The 24,669-nt window shown below is 34.0% G+C and overlaps 1 protein-coding gene across 1 annotated transcript; it reads left to right on the top strand.

Moving 5' to 3' along the window:
• Positions 1-2,948: 2,948 nt before the first annotated feature.
• On the top strand, positions 2,949-23,575 carry ImpE1 (Ecdysone-inducible gene E1). Its single transcript, XM_018506883.1, has 8 exons — positions 2,949-3,202; positions 13,041-13,203; positions 13,438-13,569; positions 14,918-15,208; positions 16,282-16,503; positions 17,716-18,126; positions 19,832-20,086; positions 22,995-23,575. The coding sequence occupies exons 1-8, from the start codon at positions 3,068-3,070 to the stop codon at positions 23,012-23,014; spliced, it is 1,629 nt and encodes a 542-aa protein (XP_018362385.1). The 5' UTR covers positions 2,949-3,067; the 3' UTR covers positions 23,015-23,575.
• Positions 23,576-24,669: the final 1,094 nt, after the last annotated feature.

The following is a 24,669-nucleotide window of genomic DNA, read 5'->3' as shown; positions in this document are numbered from 1 at the left end:
ATGAATGGAAGTCAGATTAATGAACCAATTGTTTTTTAAACAACTCAAAGATGAATCGAAACTTTTACTTCTAATATCAGACAGATCTATATGCACATCTACACTATTTCCATTGATATCCTGATTATTAAGGTTATAATTTCTAATATTAATCGAATCACCACTATTCTTTCTACTTCCTATCAATGGACTATGATTATCATCCTTTACATTATAACTAACAGGTTTAACATTTCGAAACCGTTCTTGTATTTTTCTTTTGATAAGCCAATGCATTTTTTTGTTTAATTTATATCTTTCTTGATCATATAACTTTGTGAAATACAACTTCTGTCTACTAAAAAACTCTTCACAAATGTACCATGGAATGTGTTGAGAAATCCTTTTTACTAAATCTAGCGACTGTTTTTTGGAAGAGTTGATAGATCTATGAGCTTCATTAATTTCAATTTTAAGTATCCGGTGCATGTACAAATGTGTCATAGACGAAAACTTTTTCATAGTTATATGATGTGATAAATTAAGTTTATGTTTTTTGATGTAATATAGATGTTGTGGTACCACCTTTTCACGTATACAAAATTTTAAAAAATTGATGCGGACATTATTCTTAACAATGATCTTTTGTTGTTTTGTATAAGTCTCTTCTCAAGTGTAATAATCTGACAGATAAATCATTAGAAAATCATGCATAAACCCAGTCAGAAATGTTAATGGAATCGACATCGATTCGATGTCGAGTCCATTATCATTTCTGACTGGGGATTAGTTATGATATCCTCTTGAATTAAAAAAAAAATTCTACTGTGTCTAGGTCATGTTTTAGTTTCTTTAATCTATTATATTTATGGTATCATAATATTTTATTGTAGAAGAAAATAAATGGTTTTTGTCTTTTGCAGTTTTTCTATAAAATTGATAGTATTTGAGTAAAAAAGTATTCAAGATCAACACAATATTTGACAATTTTTATTAATATTTTATTAACTATTGCAAAAATTGTAAAATGGTAGAGAACTTTTCGACTCAATTTAGTCCGCTCTATCTACACAAAAGCGGTTGGCAAAAACTTACGGGATACTCTGTATATGTATGTATACATTATATGAAGTCCTAATATACATTTATTTTATATCAGAATTTGATGTGAGAAATGACACGGTGAAGGCACACATATGAGATATTAGTATAATATATAGTATACACATAAGCAAAAAAAAAAAAAAGATTCAGAAATCAAAGAATGATAGAGTAAACGGTATAACGCATTAAAACCATGAGCGAAGAAAAATATTTCTCATTAGCGCTTATTGAGAGCAGGTCAGCCGCTATACTGTAAAACGCGTGCACCGTATCATATCATAACGTAATATATCATACGTGTTAATGGTTCGCGTTAAGAGTGCGTGTCTCGCGATCCCACAAAGTTATCCGATTGCAAACATGTCGGAATAACTCAGAATCTCCACACCGACCGGCTGCGACTGACTAGCCCCACTGGCCAGCCGGCCACCGAAGAATAACATTTGTTTGAAATCGTAACGGTGTTTACAGCCATGTAGAATACCGCAAACTGCTGTGTCTGTTAAAGCTACGTTATGTATGCATCACGGCGATTGACTGTGAATTAGCCCGATTTCGATGACATTGTGCATCATACATATATGAATATGTATGTACATCCTAGGATTTGAGGAGCTAAAACTGAAGATTAATCGAAGAGAAGGATTGTGTGAGACAAACGCGAATCAGGTGGTAAATGATACCGCACGAAGATGGGAAAATTTTTTGTAGGGAAAAACTTAATAGTTTCAATCATTAGCCCATATAGCACCGAAAGATTGTAGTAATGTTGCAGAAATCTTTTTTTGCAAGATTGCAACGTTGCAGAAACATAATAGTTGTTGTAACATTGCAGAAAACGATAAAATGTTCATCTTTGAAATATTACAGCAACATTAAAATGTATACTTAAAAAGTTCTAAAATTAATTAATCCAATTTTTTGTTTAAATAAGTAATAGCATTATATAATACATACGAAAAAAATGTTTCGGTAAAACCTTAGAAAATTGGCGATCTCGCCGATTTCAATGACCTTGACATATGTTGTCGAGATCATGACCCTGAGTGACCTCCAAGGGCGCGTTCAGATTCCTACTCGAGTGCGTTCCAGGCATCATGGTATCTTTGTTTCACATTCAGTGAGCAACAAGGATAAAAAGATACTTGGATGGTACTCGGGTGAGAATCTGGACACAGCCCGGCAGGTTTAATCATCCCTCGTTATCCGTTAAAAAGTTATTTCTTTCCACGTTAAAAAGATATGACTTTCCACGCGAAGCGAGGTCCACCTTTCCCTCTGCCTATAGATGCGAACGACTTTCCACAAAAAGTGAGGTCTACCTCATCTCCTCTCCTCCTTGCTTATAGAGGCGCGACTTTTCACGCGAAAGCGAGATCCACCCCAACTCCCCCCAAGATACCAATAAGTATCAAATTATTACTATTATAATTATGTCGGGATTGCGTTTTAAAAAGTCTGAAAAATCAATTCGGTGGGCAATTTTCATGACATATGTAGTATCGAGTTATTTAAGCATTTAAGATCCAGCTTCGGCCATTAAAAGCTTTTCTTTTCTATTAACTAGTTGTTTGTACAAATTGGCTAAACAATATTTTTAAATATCAATGCCAGGACCGAAGTGTTTTCGCTTTCCCGTTCGACTGAAGAAACGATACGAAGAAGAAGAAGAAGAAGAAGAAGAAGACGACGAGGAGAAGGAGGAAACTCGGAAGACTGGGAGTCCAAGACCCTGACGAAGAGAAGGTGGGAGGACGGGCGGCCCCATCTTGGCTGCTTTTCCGTTCCTCCTGTTGCTCCCGCGCCAAAAGTCAGACCGACGGGGGTCCGTTCAGTCTTGTTTCAGTTATCCTCACGCACGCGTAAACGCGATACGTCGCGGAGAAGACTGCCGCTAGTGCACGCTTGTTCATATCTTCTTCGTACCGCTGTCACGCAATCACCCTCCCGTGCACAAAGCTAACGATCGCGCTCGTTATCGGCGATGATATATATGCGTACGCCGCAGGTGAAGCGGGGAATCGATTCGATCTGGAGAAGCTACGTGATCAGCAAAGCGGAAATAATGCACGGAAGTCGTGTGACGATTCTTATTCTGTGCACGATGATGAATTGTCTGGTGAGTTCGTATTGTTTCCACGAATGTCTCCTGGATTTTAGAATTTATTAGGGTTGCTGGGTTGTTCTCCCCCTCGCTGGAAACGAGAGTGAGCGACGAAACGTTTTGTTTGGGCGATTTATTTGACATAAGGACCTCGCCCAGCATATTTTTAATTCAATGATTTATCTTATGTGTAACATGACGCCGTAATCACATTGCGTGCATTCTGCAGGACATTAAGATAGCCTAATGTGTTAGGGTCTGAGCACAAGAAATTGTCGTGATACTTACTTATTGTTAGATTTAAGTTATAGGTGTAAGCAACGTACAAGTTTAGCGTATGACGTTCGATTAATGCCGTGTCTCTTGGAGATTAATTCTTCTGCATATAAAAGTATTAAGATAAGCATATAAAAAAAACTAATAATTTACGAGATTTTATACTTTATTTTTTATATTTTATTTTGGGACATGTTTTAACCGTAGAGCAGCTAATTGCAATGTTTAATGTCGACATGTCGAATAACATATTAATGAAATCAATGGCATCATTTTTTGTCGAAGTTATAAAACTTTTGTTTAAAAAAATTTATAGATTTTAATATGCTTATCAGCATCGTTAAGATCTTTCTAAGATGCCTATGAGCATCAAATTATTAAATTACCAAAGAATTCAATTTGTGGTAGTTCTGTCGATATCAAGTCCGAAAAATCAATTCGGCGCGTAATTTGGCAAAATTTGATATGTAATATATAAATGTTTACACCGAATTATTTAAGTATTAAAGATCCAATTTCGACAGTTATGAGCTTTATTTCCTATTGGATGCATAAAACTTAATTTATGCAAAACCATTTTTCGATATAAGTTTTAGTTTTCGAGAAAAATTAATGCGTCACTTAAAATAACTCACTCTGTATCGCGTATAAATTGTACTATCTTATAAATTTATATCTGAATTCACTTTTCGTAATTCTGCATATGATGTTTTCCGTTATTAAGTTCGAATAGATAAATGTCATGATTAAATTACATTATAAAAAAGGCGAACTTTATTTTGTTTGAAAACTAAGTAAAACTTTTTCTTTGAGCAATGTGTTACTTCCTAAACGTTTTCAATGTATACAATGTGGTCCATAAGTTTTGAGACAAAAATTATATAAATTAATAAAAACATTTCATAAAAATATTTTGATTATTTTTTTTATTCTAAATAGGATTTTTACAATTAATGTATTCCGAATATCGTTTTTCTCTCATTTTCAATTTTTGCATCCCAAGTAGCACACAGCGCCAACAGCATAACGTTAACAAAGCGCTAAAAAAACGCATATAAGTGCTTTATTAGCGCTTTGTAGGCGCTGGTGTACTACTTGGGATCACAGTTAAGTACTCCTCCTTTGTAATCGTCTTCAATTAGTCAGTCACATCCGTTACAGCTTGAATTTCTGTCGAATCTTTAGTCTTTTAATTGCAATTTTGGAAATATGAAATAGTCGGAGGAGACAAAAGTTGTGTAAAATTTGGGTGATAAAACATTTCTTTAAATCTTTCGATGATATTCTAGAAATTTAAGCCGGCTTGTGACCAATCGATTGTTCTTTATTTTATATGATTTTTTTAAAATTTATACACTGCATTTTTTCTGTATAAATACAAGTCACTTTGCATTTAAAACGACAATCGCTCACTGAGCGCTCAGTGAGCTCTTTCGTCTGATTGGCATATTCCATTAGATCCTAAAATATAGACCAATTAAATTAGCAGTCTAGAGAGCGAATCGTCACGTGACTGCATATACAGAAAAGAGGCCTGTTCTTTTTAGCTAAACTTTTGCACTAGTTCAAGAAAAAAGATGAACTGGTGCAAAAGTTCAGCCAAAAAAGAACAGGTCTAAGGGATGCCAGGTCTGTGATGTTGATTCAAGATGTAGGCATACCTCTCTGTGATTGGTTCAAGATATCATATATCTCTTTGTTGATTGGATGCGTAGATTTATTCTGAGCATGCATATTTTTTTGGCAAATGTTTTGCAGTAGTTAAAGGGACAAATTTAGCAATCTAGTATAATATATAGAAGTCTGTGGTTGTTTGACGGGTTAAATAACATTTACTGACGTCATTCTGTGACATCATTATAACGTAATATTTTGGATTAGCTGCTTCTCGGTTAGTAAAGTAAGTTATAGTATAATAATTATTTGCACGTTTTTTTTTTCACGGACATAATTATCACGTATGATCGATCCAATTTGTTTACTATACGATGTGATGTTCCCTTCTCGGCGTAATAATTTTCTCATTTGCTCACGATGATTAAGAGCTTAAACGACTTGCTATTATCATTTTTATGCTAATTCATTAGTGTGAGTGCACGTATGCAGGATGTTACATCCTTGTAGGAAATCTTGTTATTTATACACATCCCGCCTAACGAATAGACTTGTTGAAATCCTTTTTAAGTACCAGTAGTTCTATATTTGTCAACGAGTTCAAGATTATTCTGAATAAATTAAAATTCTATTAATGTCAACTATGACGTTAAAATTATATTAATGTCAGCTAGACGCGAATTATGAGGCTTCCTCAGCGGTTGAATTTGTCAAAAATCCTTGCTTATCGATTACGGGTTCCGTAGTTAGGAACCCGTCGGTCTTCCGGCAGGACTACGTTCGTCTATACGCATGTTGAATCATAATTCTTACATGACCTCGTAGGTCGTTGGACTCTGATACGTCAACCGGTGAGTCGCGTCGTCGACGTGTCATCCGTTGAATATGCGAGTCGTGTTAAAGAGGAATGCATTCCGGGCCATGGAGTCCCTATCTGAATTATCACCTGAGTTCATTTTATAGAGGGAAGTAAATATTTTACTTTAAACATACCTATGTGTTAAGTGTATGAGTAAGGCGTATTATTATTTCCATGCTTAACCTGTTTTAATAAAACTCTTACGTTTTAATGGTTGTAGAATAGCAGACTGAGTACACTTCTTCTTACGTATCATCTCACGTTACGGTATCGCACCTTTTACATTGCGTAGCTTTCTTTTCACAAGAAATGAATGTATTATAGGAATTTATTTTGACTGGTACTAAATTGATTTTTGATATGCTATTAATTGTTTAATTAATTAATACGTATATCTTTGCAATGACAGCTTAATGTAATTTTTTTTATTGACGATATTAAATACAGTATCTTTTAAGATCGTAATGTGAATACGTAACAAATCTTTTTCGGTCTTGAAATGCAAATCATAAAGAGGACTAAAGTAAAAATGTAACTTATTAAATTGACAAATAATTTAATAATTTTTTAATACTAATAAGCATCTTTATTAATAATCTGATGTTAATGAACATCTTAATCTGCGAATAATTTATTGTCTCAGCCAAATTCGAACCTTGACCTCCCCGTATTCCGTGCATACATCTTCACCATTTGATTACCGAGATTTCGGCAATATTTGTCGCAATAACCAATAACTAGTAAAAAAACGTCGTTTTTTTAAGGAAACGTGTGTATAAACAAATACAATTTGAAATAGAATCAATAAGAATAAATCCAATTAAATGAGAGAAATTCTATAAATTCATACAGAAATATTTAAGCACTAATAAGATTCTCTTTAACGTCTTTGACCGAAAAATGTAGGATTTCCCTCATTTAATTAGATTTATTCGCTTCGGTCTATTTTAAATTGTAATTGTTTATGCATACTTTCAAATTGTAATTGTTTATGCATACTTTCAGATACGTTCTACACTTTAAGATTGAAGATCTTGAAAACAATTATTCCGTATATCGCGCAACTTTTCAACGTTGTTGAACAAAATTATTCTACGATATTCAATAGTCGACCTCGAATTTTATTAGCTTTCCTATGGATCCACTCATGCTAGCAAGAACAGATCTATTGTTTTCGTAGACAAGAGTAGGAGGGAAGTGGAGAAGGGCTGGAGAAAATAGATCGACCACGACCACGAGGGCCAATTTGCAGGCAAACAGAACTCGGAGAGTTCTCTGCCTCCTCCTAGTTCTACGCAGCGGTAGTTTCAATCCCGTCTGCAACGATGCGGCTGAATATGCGGCTCGTTTCTTTCCTTTCGTTGCATTATGCAGGGTACCTTCACCTTTCGAGTCTTTCTTGCTACTGTCGCATCTGTTATTGTGAGCGACTTCATTTCACATTCAAAAGTGAGCGGTTTCATCGATGTCGATGCTATCCTATGTAGGCTATCCTCTAAAATGAATACAGAAAATGTAGGTGGGAGGAGACTGATCAAATTTATTTTCAAATTTTTATAACATTTTCTGAGCAAAGATTTGATCAGAAGTTTTTTTCATAGTACTAATGATGAGATTGAAATTTTATATTAAGATAAATTCTGTTTATCTCTAAAAATTAAATTTGCAAAGAACTGCAACATTTTAATTGTTTATAATTCAGGAATTATTATTATCTTTTATCATTTCTTTTTGAATGAAAAAATCAGATGTAAATTTGTTGAACAATCTGTACATTAAAATAACAAATACAAAATCTTAAAATAATCGTCTCTTAAGATTTTGTATTTATCTTTTATTATAATTAATTTCAATTTTCACAAAAACAAACACGTTATTATAAATAACAAGAAAAATATTCCAACTATTTGGAATATTCTTTTTGTTAATTATGCGTTTGTTGTTGCATATGAAAAAGATTGACAAGAATATGCACGATTAGAACAGGAAAGTTTACCTCAAGAAAGTTGCAGATGCAGGTAATGATAATTAAGAGTACCACGAGTCGAGCAAGTCATCTTCGATTTTTACGACTCTTCTTTCCGACGAGTTTTTCTCAAGTGTAAACTTTTTTCCCACTTCACCCCTGTTTTATCCCAAGTACATTTTATGGTACGCACATATGAAACGCGATTCCCATGTACGGCGAGAATAGATAGCCGAGGAAACGCTCGAGTTACCAATACATACGTGTTGGAAACCGGGTACCGGTATCCCATGAGATAATTGCGGCGGTCTGATGCTTCCATGCATCACAGTGCGCGAATAGCATTGCCATACCTTGTAATCGGCGCCCGACAATTATTCTCGTGGAAACGATTGGATTTTTCGATGCATTTTTTGACCTTTGATGAGAGCACGCTAATGCCGTGAGACGCGCGTTACATCAGGAAATCGACGTTTCCAGAGCATGTAATTATCTCTGAAATCGATAGTCAATTCACCTAGTTAGTTGCTTAATAGTACACCGCACTATTCGTTTTAAGAAGAAATGATTTTTGAAGATTTTCAGGAGACACGGTGGTGTCTCGCGCTAAGAGCAGCGACATGTATCGCGAGACCGGCTGTGTTATCTTTACGCGAACCGTCGAATTTTTTATTTTATATACGACCGTAAACCGTAATTTCTTGTTACCGTGCAATAAAACTATTTGGATCGTCAATCTTGAGAATGTTATTTAAGTTTCGAATGTTATATAAACTTAATCGAGAAACTTTAATGTTTAGAAGTTAAATTTCAAAGATATACTTAAGTTGCAATAAAGTAGCAAATTCTTATAATGTATTTTATTTTTAGTGATATTTCAATATGTGTGCTATGCATAAATACTTTGACCAAAAGTAGAAAGCACCTCCACAATTTAATGTAAATATTCCAACATATATCTAACAAAAAATAAATTAAAAACGGTTTTATTGAAAAATAATATTTACTTTTATAACAATTTCAATGTTTTGTTAGTTTTTCTGTAAATTTTATTACCTTTTCCATGAAAATACAATAAATTGAGAGTGATTATGGTCAAGGCAATATTAATTGAAATAAAGAAAAGCTGTTGACAAGGTAATAAATGTTTATTAGTATTTGCAGCGAAAGATTAATCTGCGATTGATAACATCCATAGACGAACATGGAGATAACTGATGCATCCTGTATAAATTAAAAGAGCACGTGTGTAATGTGCGTTTCCAAAGTCGTTCGACTCCGATTCCGCGCAAACATCACGATTATTGTGTTTATATTATTCAGAATAATAACGTTATCGTGTGCGGACTTCGAAACGTATTTCGTATGTTGCCGACCGTGAAATTGTTGGCGTGACAGCGACGGCACTCGTAAATCCTACCATTCAGGACGCACATATCTCTTGATCGCGTGTCTTGTTCAGTCTCGTTGCAACTGTGACAAAATTTACGACTGCATTAAGAGCATGTCGCGCTACGTAATCATTACGTTGAATTATTTCGATCCGAAAAATTGATTCATGGCCTAAAAAAGTGTTAGCATCTAGTATGTTTGAAGGCAAAATTATTTTAAAACATGAATTTCATATTTTTATTAATAAAATGATTTTTTGCACTCAAATTCCATAATAATTAATAATTATATTATAATCGTAATTTTGTTAGTCATTAGCATCGCTTGCCATTTAGTAACAATTCTAAGTTACTAAAACAAAATCTGAAACTTTAGTTCCCAATAAAGAAAATCGTCTCCGCAGCTGTTTTACATTTTATATAAATATAAACCATTAAACTTCGAAATCACTCATTTCGAAATTTGTATGTGTTACGCTATTATCATCATTCCACAAGTTTCTAGTGTTTAAGGAAAAATCTCCTCTCAGGACTATGTTCAGATTCTCACCCAAGTGTTTCCCCAGGTGTGTTATTTTTGTTAAACAATAGGTAAACAAGGATAAAATGATCATCCCGATTCTGTAACTTTTAACGACAGTACATAATAAACGCAGTTGATTTTAAGTATATTTAAAATATCCTTTTTACATGTCAACATTTTAGATGATTTCTCTTAAAATATAATTTTTAAATTATTCTTCGAAGGTTTATGTGTTCCGCCATCCTTCGGGGTCGTAGCTGAAGCGCGAATGGAATTTCCGCGTGGGAACCGACTCTTACAGATCGCGATCGTCTTCGACGTGCTCCTCCTCGGAACGACTGTAGTTGCTCTATTCTGCGTTTAAATTGGCTCGGTTCGTTAAGCGTAATTAAGAGCCAGCTGGAGGCGCTTGCGTTGAATATAAAATTTCATCTTGCCACCCTTGAGTGCAGCGCTACGCACGCTAAACTCGTGCTCTGTAGTTTCACATACACGCGGCGTTGCGTGCAACGGCCGATTAACTGTCTCTTTCTCTTGAAGGCGTGGATTAATTTCTTTGATCCCACATATAAGTGACTACATTCGTGTTACCTCAAACATGTAGTTGTTAATTGCTAAGAGATGAAACGTGCACGCTTCACAATCGCGTGTATTGCAGGGAAAGCAACAGATAGCAGGGTGGATTGATAAATAATGAGCTCTTATGCTTTGCAATGACCAAGCATGATGCTTGGCGGACGCAGATATGACTCTATTTCGATTTTTCTCAAGAAGACAACGAATATTGTCGACGTAGAAATAACCGCGTCCATTCAGGAAAGCACATTCATTAATTATTCATCAACGGACGATCGCATACGCTCGATGAATCTGTCGTTCCGCTCGAGCGACACGTTTACGGATTATCGTTAATGTAAGACGACGGCTCATATATGATTCAGGATGCACGACAATTTTGTCTCTTTGACTTACACGTGAGATGCGTACATAATTGAAAGCCGCTTGTTGCGCATGATACAACGCAAAAATTATCCCGTAAATGGACAATAAATATATAATCAGTCGATAAATTCGAAGTGTTTTCGGGTTTACGGAATATCTACGTATTGTACGTTTTGGAATAGAAAGGTTAAAATAGTTAAACCCGTATCTCCAAAAACTCGTTGTATCTTAAAACTATGCTTACATAATTGGTTCTAAAAAAATTTGTTAAAGAACTCCTTACTTTGTATACATATATCTGCAGGATAGAGCGACAATGACCAATTCTCTTATATAGCAATCAGTGTATTGGGGTCGTTAATCCGTAGTGGCACAGTTACGTTAGGCACGACGGGAATTGCAATAAAATCTTACGATTATATGCTCAAGCATTACTCGTCGGCAAGATTTGCCGATTTTCTTTCGAATAATATTACGCACGTCATCTAACTTGAGGCGCACGGTACGCTAACGGTGTATACGCGTGCAACGGATGCCGTGTCACCTTGCGGTGCTTAAAGCTTGCAGTCGCGAATCTGCTGCGAGTATATACGCATGATTCTATTTTCATTTCCACTTCCACCGTGAGTACTGACAATGAGATAAACTACCGACTTACTAACCGATGTTCAGTGTTCCTCACGGTCGCAAACGACGAATTACTGTATTTTTATGAAAAGAATCGCTGTAAGAGAGAAACAAGAAAAAAGAATATATTACGAAATTTTATTAAGAAAGACTATATATATGTATATATATATATATATATAAATGATGTACAAAAAGCTCCGGATCCCTTAAATATCTTGAAAAGTAAGCATTTCCAAAAAAAATGTTTCATACAAAAGTATATTCTAAAAACAGATCTTACATTAATTTCGCAAGAAATTTTGCAAAAACATATAGATAAGGAATCTACTCCCACGGTGATACCCATGGGTATAAAATATTTTTGCAAAATTTCTTGCGAAATTAATGTAAGATATTTTTTTTAGAATAACTTTTAATATTCTAAAAAAATATCTTACATTAATTTCGCAAGAAATTTTATAAAAATTGACTTTTTTTCTCATATGCCTGATGGTGCGCACGCTGGTTGTATACGGTCATATGGGACCTACGTTGATTTCGAACGACGATTTTCTTGTTAGAGAAGTTTTCTGGCAAAGATACTCTCGATGGTTTGCCATTGCCTGTCGAGAGGAGCTACGAGCTTTCGAAAAATTGTTTGGTTCTGCCTGGAATCGAAACCCGGGATCTCTAACATAACAGTCTCGTGTCGCTACGCCACACTCGCACTCGATCTTATCATATACTTATTATATATTAAAGATATTAATTTATATTAATATAATGTAAATTCTACATATTGACTTTATTACAAATTAAATGATAAAGGCTCCGAGTCAATGCAGAATGTTAAGTGCTAATAAATGAATTTTACACTCAAAAAAAGATATCTAATTGTAAAGTGAAATTTCCGGTAACCTCATATTCTAAGCAGAAACTTTTATAGAAAGAGTATTCCTCTTCTAATGCACTGGACTATTCATCAAAAATGTATTGGAAATTATTCTAACAGTTTTCCTATTGTATGAAGAGGAATATATTTACTGAAAGCGGAACGCCCTCTTACGAGTAAATTATATTAGGAACCGCAAGATTTTTACTGCACAGATGCAAAACGAAAGTACTCTAACTGTAAGAATATTGTGCTTAGCATATTTTCCTCTTGATTTCAGAAGATTCCTCTTGAGGCCGTATATAAGAATAAAATCCTCTAAAATTTAACGATTTCTGTTAATATTAAAATTTTTTTTTTTTTGGTGTAATATTACAATTATTTCAATACTAAACGTTTCGACCCTTATTAGGTCATCCTCAGTCATTTATTAGTACTTAATATCCTGCATTGACTCGTAGTCTTTATCATTTAATTTGTTTAAAAATGTTGAGTCTAAGTATATTGATTTTTAGTTTTGAATTTATTAATTATTAAATTATTCAATAATTTATAATTTTTATTATTATATTAAAAATTCTTCTTTTTTCCTTTCTTCCAGAATTTTAATAGGTATTTAATTAATACACGGGTATATAAACATAAAAAATTTGGCTCATTTGCAAGCCTTCCATTAAAGTCTAAAAAAGTTCTAGTTTCTGTCGTAAAATTGGGTCACTAAAAGAGACCAGATATCATCTTCTAAAAGGGAGAACTTTTATCATCTTCGACTTTCTTATAGAGATTGGCCTCATCCTCACCTACTTCGACGAGCGTAAAGCTCGGTGACGAGTGCAACCAAAATCGGGAGTGTGAGATCGGCATCGCTAATAGCCACTGCTACTTGGGTTATTGCCGATGTCAGCCTTTCTTCGCCGGCTACAATGGAACCCATTGTCTCGAATGTAAGTTCGTCCAAGTACTCTTTTATTTCCTCCAACTACAGTTCTCTTCTATCCTGTTAGCCGAAATCAATGTTCTTAAACGTTCACTTTACAGTAAGAAAATTTCGAAGACTGCCCAGAATATAAATATGGGGTGTATCAGAAGAATTAAAAAAATGCTTAGAAATATTTTGTTGTTACTTTAAAAAAAAGGCGCTTTCATAGATGTAAGATTTGTTGCTTGTAACGTTATAGCAACTCTACTGGGTAACGATTGTCTCGTGAAGGAACAATGCTCTTTAAAAGTGGCGAACAGCAGCTGTCTCGAGAGTGTATGCAGATGCGAGGAGGGACACTTGCAATTTCGCAGACATACCTGTCTAGGACGTAAGTACATTTTGATCGACGTATCTTAATAAAGAGTGTTAGATTACGTGTTGCAAAATTATGTAAATCAATAAAAACCTAAGTACATATCTTTTATATTTCTATTGAAAGATCTTTCTATTCCAATTCAAATAATAGCAGCTTCAATTATTCTTATCACGAAATTGCGCATTACTTCAACCCAATTTATATACATATATCATTTGTATAAAAGACTTGACATTAACACCGGCACACTACCGTGTCTCCTGGTCGACGAAAACGGAAATCTTATTAAATAATTAGAATACTGAATCCAATTCTAATAAGTATTGAGTTAAAATACTTGGAATCCATATCTGAATTCAAGCTATAAAAAGCCGAATTGAAGTAAGATCTTCACGTTGGAGAGAAAAAGAGAAAAGAACCGTGCAAGAAGTTCAACTAAAAAGAACAGGTATTAGAACCGTGCAAGAAGTTCAGCTAAAAGAACAGGCTTATATTTAATCGGTATATTAATATACGATAATGCGTCGATAAGTACCGTATATATAAATAAGTAACCTGTTCATGTTCCTTGATGTTACCGTTGGTAGCTCTTCACGTGACATTAAGGCGGTCATTAGCGACGTCGAATAACATACATGTGTGAAAGATCGTTGATGGAAAGGATGAATAGCCAAGCAAAGCGTATCCTGCGGAGAAAATTCTAATTTATGTGAGCTTCTTCTTCTCGGCTCACCGAACGCGATACGCACATTAAGTTAGTATACCTTGGAAATGCATTCCGAAGATCGTATACTCTCTTTCGTTTTCTCTTGATTTATCGAGAGTTTCGATCGCTGACAGGCGCTTACTGCGCCATTTTCAATGCCGGGATCACCGCGATTTCTTGCACTAACGATCTCAGCTATTTATTGTCATCGTAAAAGTATAATATCGAAGATACCGTCGCGAATAGAATCGTCTTATGTAGAAGAAACAATAATACGTGTTTATTTATTGACAGAAATTTTATATTTGAAATTATGCAATAATATTTTCTCACAAATATTCAAGTATAAATTATGTATGAATATATAAGATGCTTCTAATATTGGTGTGATTCTTTAAAAAAAAAAGATTATGAAATAATTGTCAAAAAAATTTTATAAGTAGACTTTTGGTGTGTCTATATGGACTCTCCATCGCCCCGATTGTGGTGGCTATTGTATTATTAAAGATTACAGGCATAGTTTGCTCCGAATCTGTTAATATAGACAAAAAGTTTTATTTTTTTCTGTAAATGTAACAATAACGTATCTTTACAAACTAGATTGACTCGCAATGTACGCAAATTCTTAAATTTAGAAATAAATCTAATTTGCAGCGGCTAAACTCGGTGAGGTATGTTACGAACATGCTCATTGCCGTCTCTGGGATCCCGAATCTCATTGCGATTTTCTCATTCCGGATTTATTCGGCCGCTGCCAATGTACCGCTCCGATGCGTCGCGAAGGCGACGTATGTCGACTTGACAGTCTCGTGAGACCTGCACCGTTTCCGCAGCATCTGCCTCCCACTCAGGAGCCGATAGTAGAGGACGTCACTGACATCGAACGCAATAAGGAAACTATCACCGAAGGACAAAAAAGCGAAGCCGAAGAAGAACAAGATACAGGTATGCCTAATTGAAATTCTGGACTGAGGTATCATATGGTAACGGATCTAAATAATGTTATTTAGGTCCGTTATGTTATAAAATTTATAAATAGTGTTAGTTCTTCTATATAAAAGGTGCATGCGCAAAAATTAATACTACACTTTTGTATTGTAAATAATTTTTTTAAACATGATCAAATAAATATTAATATGTCAAAATTAATGATCATGTAAAAAGAGTGTGTGCGCGAGAAAATGTTTTTCATCCAATTCATTCTAATCACTATCAGTCTTATGTTATCCATCTTAAAATCAATAAATTTTTTACAATTAAGTTTTTTCGAGATTTTTTTTGAGTAATAAAATGTTTGACTAATTGCATTTATTTCATATCTGTTTTTTTCAGTAGAAATCGTTCTATTGTGAACAGAAATTAGTTATGCAGTTTCATTAATTATATACATTTAATGTAGTAAAAACCTTCATATAATGTAATGTAGTAAAAAACTTGTATTTTTTTTTTCTTGTACACAAATAGAGCTTTGAGATTATCATATAATTAGGACTGTATTTTAAATTGTACTGCATTTAAATTTGTATTGCATTAAATGTGTGAATTTGTAACGAGTTAACACGTGATACCTGATTCCTTCATAAGTCATTTAACATTCCCATGGAGTAATCCGTGAACGTGCACGTTGTACGGGAATTGTATCAGACTGCATCATCGCTTCTCTAAGTTTCACGGGCCTTTTATCCGATAATCTGCTTTTCCGTGTGTATACGGATGCAACGGGAATTCGCGAGACCGAACGGTTTGTATTCCGGCCTCGAATAGATTAACGAAATGAAGCATTCGTATTCTTAATTAGAACAATCATTAACAAAATACGACATTTTTTTACAAACGCGTAAAAAAGAAAATCTATACTGAATCACAAGCGATCATCACATGCGAAATCTTATTACCCTTCATTATCACTTTTACAGATTTTTTTAAATACATTAGATAATAATGAATGTGATTATTAGCTGATATTGTTAGCTGATTATAAACGAACTTTTTTAATATTTTCTTTTTTTTTTGCATAGGCGTTCAGATATCTTGGTTAAAAAATGCATCGATGCTTCTATCGACGGAACCTCCTAATCAATTAATACCGGTAAATTTGGTGACAAGGCCATCGAGTTTAAGACCTGGATCCAACAATCGTCCCGGACCAAACGAGCTTCCAGATGATGATGATACTGTCGTTATCGAAGCAGAAGTTACCGAAGAACTCTCTCATGTTACAACGACCTCGACAACTTCTGGTAAGAGAGAAAACGTTCTTATATTAAAAAAAATATATTTTTTACTGATAAAGCAGAGAATTGAGAGAAATGAGTTTGTTATTAGAACAAAACATGATAACAAATGTGATGATTCGATAGGAAAACGAATCGATAAGTTATTATTATTACGAATTGTTTCTCATTATTCGTCTGCGTAACAAATAATACACGATTTATACGATACAAATCATATTTGCTAAATCGTTGTTTGTATATCTTTTGCAAATAATCAGTATTGCTAATAAATAAAAATCTATCCAGCTATTTCGAACGGAGGTAGAAAGGAGATTTCAAAGATCACAATTTTTAACAAAAAAGGAAGATAAGTCCAGCAATTTTAACAGAAGAACAATCACTATAATTTATATTACAAAAACAGAAGAACTTGTTAACATTAGTTTTGAACAATTTCGGTAAGTTTAGATCGACAGCCCAAGTAGTACACAGCGTTTACAAAGCGTTAACAAAGCGCTATAAAAGCGTATATAATCGCTTTTTAGCGTTTTACAAGCGCTGTTGTGCTACTTGCGAGAGCACAGAGTACAACGGCACACCTCTCGTGGCGACGATTTTCTCACACACAACAATGACTCGTCTAAAGCCCTAGATTTTATATTACGGAGGTTTAGATTCTAGAAACTTGACGGTAACTGGAGGATCCGTTTGCATTATTTTTCTAGAACGGTACAAAACCGAGTTTTGTTTTACGGACGTTTATTGTGGTCGCTACTTTGCATGATTCGCGGCTTAGCTTTTCGTGGAACTAATTAATTAGCATTCGTAGGGTTGCGCCGATCTCGTCGACTGTGCCACGCTAGTTTCGAATCGCGAGATGTACATACGTGATGAGCATTCGATAATTTCGATAATCATTTTTTATCGTATTGGTTTTCAACACTAGCAGATACATGGTCTATTACTAATAACTGATTGCAGACTAGCATCAGTCTCTATGAGAGAAGAATCTTGTATTCGTTTTCAGTACCGACATTCGTTGTCACTATATCTACAAATTATTTGTGGCAGGTATTAATTGCTCGTTAAATTAACAAAATCTTTTTTCTCAATGAGCGAAAAATAAGAAAAATCGCCCTAGGCATATTTAAAGCGGTCAAAATTGGCGGATTAAAGTGTCGCAATCTTGATTCTCGCTTGATACCGTAATTCAATCTGACTTTTTCTGTCTTTTAGCGCCAATAAAGACAGACCGTCATGAGAGTACGATAATGACGGCAATCAGCTTGGGGCTACCGTGCGTTGCCGATTTGGAATGCCGTATGGCTGATCAAATGTCACGATGCATCGGCGGCGTATGCGATTGCAGTTTTTCGACGAACAGCAGTTGCAACGCGCGGCGGACTGGCTGTGCGCCGGGCACGTTTCAGTGCCGGTCATCCGGAAGCTGCATCAGCTGGTTCTTCGTCTGCGATGGCCGCGCCGATTGCGCAGACGGCTCTGATGAAGAGTGTACCGGTCTTCGTTGCCCGATGCAGGCATTCAGATGTAACGACAGTAATGTCTGTATATCAAGATCTGGAATATGCGACGGCAATCGCGATTGTCCTAGTGGCGAGGATGAGATTGGTTGCAACAATCGGCGAAGTTGGTATTTCTGTCTCTTTCGCATTTTTTAAAGTATTTATAAACAATATAAAAATTCTAATATTTTTTGCGATATACAATTCCAAGCCAAAAAAAAGTTTGGGAATATTTTTTATTACAGTCGAAATTTTAATTATTTAAATATCCACAACAATAAGTTTTTTAACAATAATTTTTTATGTTTAATAACTGTTATTGGAGTACAGGTACTTACACAGAAGATGGAGAAACATGATTATTTATACTTTCGAAGGAGGTTCTTCAGCCTTTTTACATAATATAAGGATTTAATCAAATGTTTCATTGAGAATAATTGTAATTAATATGTGTAGGCATTCCTGAATTCTTTTAAAATTTTTTGATCGTACAGTTTTCTTTAAAAGATTTTCTAAAATAACTTAAATTCTTATGAAGGAGGATTTTTAATAATTGTAATAAAATATAAGAATTTTGAAAAGTCATATAGATTTAAAGATAAGGAGTTTAGAAAACATTTTAGAATTAAAAAACTAAAGTTTCACTGTACCATTTTTGTGTAAGAGTATGAAATATTCATAAATTACTCCATTCTCTTTAAATATGATTTTACACTACTGAAAACGTGGCAATGTCGATTGTTTTCACAATTATAAATATCTGAATTAAATTTAAATAAGTAACTTTTCTTTAAAAATCTTCTACATAAATATTTATTATCATAAAAGAATTTTTTTAATAACAAATTATAGTTTTACTGCTTAAATTTTATTCATTATTTATTTTTCAGAAGACGATAATGGCATTTTCCATCTTTTATGCTCTCATGTTAAGATAAGAAAAGTCACGTGACTCCCCTTCACTTTTTTAAGTTGGAGAATCTCCAGAATTTTTTTCATTTTTCCTGCTATATTGTAGTAATTTATATTTTATTATAAAATAAAAAATTTTTTTCGCACTTAAAGAGATACTAGCGTGAATAGAAGGCAATGGTCACTAATTATCATAAATTGCAGTACAATTAAGAGCTAGCTTTATAAATTGCAAAATTTTTTTACGAAATTAAAATACGCACAAATAAGAAGTATTTCGCAAAAAAATGCACAAAAATAAAAAATTCACTTATTTTTAACTCGTACAGCTATTACCTGAGGTTAAAGTTTGCTCAATATAAAAGTTCTATAGTTCATATATGAGTAGCATAAGTGGAGATTACTTGAAGATTGAAAAACCTAGAAAAAAAAGTTTAAACGTAATTTACGTGTATACATGTTAGAAAAGATTCGGAATAGTAAATAGAGCAGTAATTGTGTCTAGCAATAGGTGCTTGATCTTGCAAGAGATGGTGTTGCAATGTTAGATAAAAATATGCATTTGAGTGAGACAGAACAATAATGTAATAGATCAATTAAAGGTATCACTATTAACGATATTTTTAATTTGAAATTAAAAAAGTCTGTGCTGTCGATCAAATCCGGCTGTCGCGCTAGCAATAACTTGCAGCATTTCCTTAAAAAATTTTCAAAGTAAAATAGATATGAGCAATAGACATAATTAAAAATTAAAGCGATCTCTTAACAGAGTTATAGGAATAGTTAAATGATTCGTTAATATAATTGTTATTGTATATTCTACTTTTCTGAAAAAACACAAATGTTCTGCCTTACGCATTCCACGTATTCGTAATGTTTTACTTTAATACATACGTAAGATTTCTTGATCTATACAGAATGTCCCGAAGGTACGTTCAGATGCAACAATGGTCAGTGTTTGCCAGCATACGAATTTTGCAACGCAGTAGTTTCCTGTAGGGACGGCAGCGATGAACCCAAGGGAGCATGCAGAACGCGGAATCGTGGTCGAATCACCGCAAGATACTGTCCGTTCAGATGCGACAATGGAAGATGTCGTTCTGATGCGATAACTTGTAGCGGTCGAGATGGATGTGGCGATGGTTCCGACGAGAAACGCTGTAACGTCTGCAGTAAGTACTTTTGTAAAAGAAGAAAGATTTAAGACATGACGAAAAGTGCATTGTAAAGTCTCGGAAGATTCATCTAATATTGTATAAACAAAACAGGATCTTATTTCGAAACGTTACATTTAAACTCACGCAGTCTTTCTTGTGATTTGTATTTTCTGTAGTTATCTTTTGTGTCGTGTCTCTTTTGTAGTTACTTTTGTGTCGTGTCTTTTTAATTTATAACCAAACGAGACGTTCACAATTTGTTGAGAAAAGCATTACCTGTTAAAATTAAGATGGTTCTTTAGAAAAGTGCCGAAAATTTGAGGTGTCGAAAATTTAGTCGCTTTTGACTTTTCGAAGGCATTCGATACAGTCAACCATGATCAGCTTCTTGTTAAGCTTAATTCCCTTGGTCTATCCGTTCTTGCCTTAATGAGTTCCTTCCTTATAAATTATTCCCAGAGAGTTCTCCTGTACAATCCTTTTCCCACTTTCTCTCCTCTCACTGTTGTTCCATCCTTCCCGTGTTGATCCATCTGGAGTGCCTCAAGGTTCCATTCTCAGGCCATTATTATTCACGGCGTTTATTGCTGATCTCGCTTCTATCCTATTTACATCTAAACTCTAGATGTATGCTGACGGTGTAGTTCTTTTGCATTTTTTTTTTATTTATTCGAAGTTTCTTCCGCTTTTATGCTACGGCTATAAACCGTGATCTTCACTTCGTGCCGGAATGGGTTTCGTCAAATGTTTTACATTTGAATCCTTCCGAATGCTTTACATCTGAATCCTTCCTACTTATTGCAGGTTCCTTTTTATTACTGTCTCGTCTTCCTTCTTTCAATATCTGCATTAACTCTGTACTTCCATAAAAATACTTGACATCTATTTTGATTCCTCGTAATGATATCATTACCAAGTGTTGGACTGCTTTCTTATGCTTCCTTCTATATCCTTTTCGTTGCATCGTTTCAACCTCGCAGAAACTCTTTGTATCACAACTTTTTATAATCTTCTCATTTGACTACTCTGATACAGTATTGTATTATACATTTCGAATTTGACTCAACGAATGCTTTAGCGTATTCAGCGTATACAAAACTCCTGTTTTCTTATAACATCCGCAAAGATGACCACATTTCTCCATTATATCTAAACTTCAGTTGGTTAAAAATCCAACATTTTATTCTCCATCTATATTGTCTTGTTTATCGACTTCTTCACTTTAACACTCCGCTTTATCTACGTAATTTTCTTCACTACAATTCCGATTTCCATTCCCGTTTCATTCCAGATACCCGTTACCACAATTATTTATCCTCTCACTTCCATCGTTCCGCCAAATTCAGAGCTTTGTTCTCCTATATGTCAATCAAATAATATATTATGATATGCTACCTTTTTCTATCCACTTTTCCTCCTCCTTGCTTTTTTTCGCGACGAACTCACCAATTTTCTGTTATTAAATCATTGTTAACTTTGTTCTCTTTCTGCAATCTTATTGTTATGAATATTATATTTTACATTTTCCTATTATATTGAAAACATTCGATGTATAAACTTGGTCGTATATTAAATACTATTTACTAGCTCAATTAAATATAATTCAAATTAAATACAAATTCGGAGCTATTCGACAGTCTATAATATGACAAGACAAATATGATAAGCGACCTTATTGATCATATCCTAGACTGTCTCTCTCTCTCCACTATTCATAGTATTCTTCCGGTAGGCCTATATAACAGCAGTTCGTTGCTGGCATTCACCTTTTGTGTATTTAGTTATTTTTGTACCTTTTAATATAAATGTAACTCTGAAAATGTAATTCTAATATATACACAATTAATTAAATTAAATTAAATTAAATTAAATTAAATTGTATAAAGAAATTATGCATTTTTATGATAATTCGATTTACTAAAGAATTACCTTAATGGCCACTTACGGGATAAAAAAATATCTTTGAAACAAACGTGAGAGATACTTTTTTTCCGTTATTCCAAAATAAATAAATAAACAAATAAAGCGCTTGCTTACAAACGCGGTTTTCTTTCCCTGGAATTTTTATTCTCAGCAATTGCGATCTTATTTATGTTGTACATATATCTTCAAAATATCCAGGATAACCGCGATTCGACGCATCAAAAGGCCGTCGTTAGATCCGTGCGCTTCCTAGAATCTAATGCGAAGTCACGCTCGCGTGTAATTAGAGCGGGATGCATCGATTACGTTACTATCTTCCACAATAATCTCTACACGCATCCGGAAGAATACAGTAAGAAATTACATAAATGAATGAGTCATAAATGAGCGTGTATATCTTGAGATGGAAATAATGCACGCGCGCGATTCGTAAGCATTGTCCATGCAGATTGCTTTTGTGCAGCTGTTTTATGCAACCGAGATAAGAACGACCATTCTTATAAACAATAGTCACTTATAGCAGGAAATAGTAGAATATTTGCAGGAATAAAGAAACAAAAGAAAAGAAGAGGCATTTAAGATTATTTTAGGGGAAAACAATACACTATTAATAATATTTTGATTCTTTTATATGGCATTTCATATATCAAACAGTAAACAGAAAACATGTTCTTATATATTATAATAAAACATAATTAATTCCCGTAAAAGAATAATGTTTTGCTGAATAATCTGTCATTAAATTAAATTAAAAAAAAAAAAAAAAGTTAACATGTGAAACCAAATTGGAAACTCAATTTTTAATTCGCTTCTGTTAAAATGAATAGCTAAATTCATTGAAAAACGTGTGACGTCGAACGTTTTTGAATAAACGGTCGTAATCCACTTCTTTTCGAACGTTAATTACTCATTGCTCGCAGCTTATCATTCTTAGCGTGGGTGTATTGTTCTACATTAATGCTCGCGACAGGACGTCGATTATCAAACTGGCATGTTGCAGGATGCGGAACAACGATCTAATCTCGACCGGCCGATCTTCTCGCCACATCGTCCAACGATAGAAAAAAAGGAAAAGAGAATGAAAAGAACAGAAGCAAATTACCAACTGGCTTGTCGACAGGTTTCGTGAAATAAGTGTTCCAGAATTGAGTAGATATGAGCGTAAAAGTAAGTGTGAGACCAAAGATCGCGTTAAGCCGTATCGCGGTGATTATAACTTTCAACGCTCCACGATTTTGAGACTGAAAAGACCGTTTTTACTCAAGCCGGGTAGAACTTCGGCATCCAGAACGAACAGAGGTAGAGTGAATTTTCCGTCGCGCCTCTTGCGCGAGATCTCGCATTAACTCGAACCGGGCCAGTGACCGCCGCTGCGCTGTAGCGAGTCGCGATCTCAGAAGGAATGATAGCGCTCATGTAATAGGCTATTGGAACTGAAAAACAATTGTTATTTGGAACTCATTCTTTAGTGCAATTTCATTGATTCATAGGATCATTCGACATGTAAATAGGGTAAAAAAGGTGCTATTAAATTAAGCGTTTTCGAGATATATTAAAAATAACGAAAAATAGCATTTTTTGATAGACTCCATATTTGATTGACTCCAAAAAGTAGCTTGATTTGATAGCATTTTTTTATCTTATTAATTATATGATCGTACGAATCAATAAAATTACGTTAAAGAATTAGTTTTTTTTTAAATCTCCAAACAATAGGCTATAATGGTACTTAATCGTCGTTATATAATAATACCGTAAAACGGGTACAGGTTGCACCAAGGGATAACTTCGTCGCCCTGCGAAGAATAAAAACATGTACTCAGGTTCTTTTTCAGGATTATCTCTGACAATATTTGATAATAAAACAATAGAATATTGATAGAATACTGTATGTTTGAGGTTCCTATTTTAACAAATAAATTTTTAACAGACAATATGAGTTCAAATTTAGATGCAAGGATGTTATGATGACACTATTTTTTTTAACAGATGAATGCTATTATAGATTGATTAAAATCATAAGATAAATCCTGAGTATCATTTCATATGTCTAACAAATAAATAAAAATTTTGGAAACATTAGATCGCTTTAAAACAAAAATTTCATGTTTTGAGTTTTTAGTTTCCGTGCTAGTCATATGTCGCATCGTATGATTAACACAGAAGACGCAATATCGTAAATAAAATGTTATTAAAAACATGTATACTCCCAGTAAACACAATGTTACATGTAACATGAAATGTCAATTCAACAAGATAACTGTAATATAACACAGTGTATTATATTACAATTATCTTGTTGAGCTGACATTGCATGTTACATTTACGTTACATGTAACATTGTATTTATTGGGCTGATAGTATCAATATATATTCATTTAAAGAATATGTAGTTCAAAACTATAATAAATGTAAAACGAATTGCATATATTCAGATTCAATATTATCCAGCGAGATATACCAAATTAAGAATACGTTTTCCTTTTTAATCAGGGTTGGTTATACGAACAATATCAGACAGTGTGGTTTTTTAACCTGGTTTTAATCGCCTTGATCAAAATTGATTTTGAGCAAAATTTAGTAATAGATTTATTTTTCCCTGTATTACGTTAACGTATTGTACTTTTTAAGCAAGGCGAGCTCAGAGTTAAGATAAAGAGAGATTAAAACCAGTT

The sequence above is a fragment of the Trachymyrmex cornetzi genome, unplaced genomic scaffold (assembly GCF_001594075.2).
Source record: "Trachymyrmex cornetzi isolate Tcor2-1 unplaced genomic scaffold, Tcor1.1 scaffold23, whole genome shotgun sequence".
In the NCBI taxonomy this organism is placed as follows: Eukaryota; Metazoa; Arthropoda; class Insecta; order Hymenoptera; family Formicidae; genus Trachymyrmex; species Trachymyrmex cornetzi.
This window is presented reverse-complemented; position numbering and strand designations above follow the sequence as displayed.